This window comes from Tupaia chinensis, unplaced genomic scaffold (genome assembly GCF_000334495.1).
Source record: "Tupaia chinensis unplaced genomic scaffold, TupChi_1.0 Scaffold143602_1, whole genome shotgun sequence".
NCBI lineage: Eukaryota > Metazoa > Chordata > Mammalia > Scandentia > Tupaiidae > Tupaia > Tupaia belangeri.
This window is the reverse complement of record NW_006203448.1, coordinates 3,038,274-3,039,704: the sequence shown is the minus strand read 5'-3', so window position 1 is coordinate 3,039,704 and position 1,431 is coordinate 3,038,274. Positions and strand designations below refer to the sequence as shown.

Sequence of the window (1,431 nt, the reverse complement as noted above, 5' to 3'; positions counted from 1 at the left end):
GGAGTCAGAGCCCACCCAGTGGGGGGCGGGGGCAGCAAGCTCGCCGCCCGCTGCCAGAATCCCAGCTCCAGAATGTGGACGGCAAACACCAGCCGAGGACACGCCTGCCCGCCTGTGTGTGCAGCCTGCGAGCTAAGAACGGCATGAACTCTTTCAATGGTAAAGAAAAATCAAAAGAGAAAAATTTAAATATCCTTTGAATAATATTTAAGAAAGAACACATAAAACTTCGGTGAAATTCACATTTCGGCGTCGGCAAGTGTTACTGGAACGGAGCCAGGCCCCCGCCTTCTCGCTGTCTGGCTGGTCTCCCTCCAAGGTGGAGCTGAGTCGGGCAGAGCTGCGTGGACCCCTGGCCTGAACTGTTGCCATCTGCCCTTTGCAGCCTCGGTGCCTGCCCGGGCTCCAGGAAGGACGTCCAGGCCGGCCGATCTGAAGTCCCAAACCAGGACTCTCCCCCACACTGCCTATTTCCTCCCAGTTGGGAGGCCTCCTTGCTCAGTTCCCCACCCAGGCAGGAGCTGGCAGCTCCTCCCAGGAGGGGCTCTGCTTCCAGCAGCCACTTGCCCCCCTCCCTCCTGCACACACAGGACCACTCAAAGGCGGTGCCCCCACAGGCCCACCCTTGATCTCACGTCAGCAACGGGGTGACAACAGTGGCTCTGGGGACTCAGAGCCCCAGGAGCACAGGGGGAGCCCATCTGACATGTGCTCCCAGGAGGACCGGCTCGCCAACGCCCCCTGCCTGTCCAGGCTCCTGGGTAAGGGGCGGGCCTGCGGGGGAGGCGGGTAAGCAGCCGCTCAGAACACCGGGTCGCCCGGCCCAGGAGACTCACCGTCCAGCCACCGCCATCGGTGCGCATGTCACAGTAGACCCGGAAGCCGGCGGGGTAGTGGGTGGGGAAGATGGAGTAAACGCCGTCGTCTTGCTGTCCGCTCAGGAGGACGTCCAGGCAGTCGCGGGGCCGAGAGCCTGGGGCAGGGAAGTGTCAGTGCCACTGCAGCTCAGCGCACGATCTGGCTCACCCCTCCCCGACGCCGTCCCTGGTCAGCTGTCCACTGGCAGTGTCCATGGGTAGAGGACACCAGCCTTCACTCTGTTACTCCCGGGTGAGTGAATCACCCTCTCTGGGCCTCGCTTTCCCATCTGGGAAGTGGGCAGTGAGCCGGCCCCCAGGTTGGGTAGGGTGCTCCAGCTGCCCGGTCTGCCGCTGACAGCAGCAGTGTCCCTCTACCAGGGCTGCGGGGTGGCGGAAGGACAGAGGGACAAAGCATGGACGCAGGGCTGGGCCCCAAGTCGCATGAGTTTTCCCCACCCCTCCACGCTGGGCCTCCCCATCTCCCGAGGAAGGCAGCCCTGGCCCCTGCCTCACCGTTGGCACAGCCTCGCGGCCGAGCTCCCCGGGTAGGAGGCCTCTGAAGGTCAGCCCT

General features: G+C 63.9%; 1 protein-coding gene across 1 annotated transcript in view; it reads right to left on the bottom strand.

Annotated features, from left to right (window-relative positions):
• FIBCD1 (fibrinogen C domain containing 1) overlaps positions 1-1,431 on the bottom strand; it is a 34,526-nt gene that overhangs the window by 22,318 nt on the left and 10,777 nt on the right. Inside the window, exon 5 of the mRNA XM_027766632.1 lies at positions 837-973. Coding sequence (XP_027622433.1) covers positions 837-973 — 137 coding nt within the window. The remainder of the gene's footprint in view (positions 1-836; positions 974-1,431) is intronic.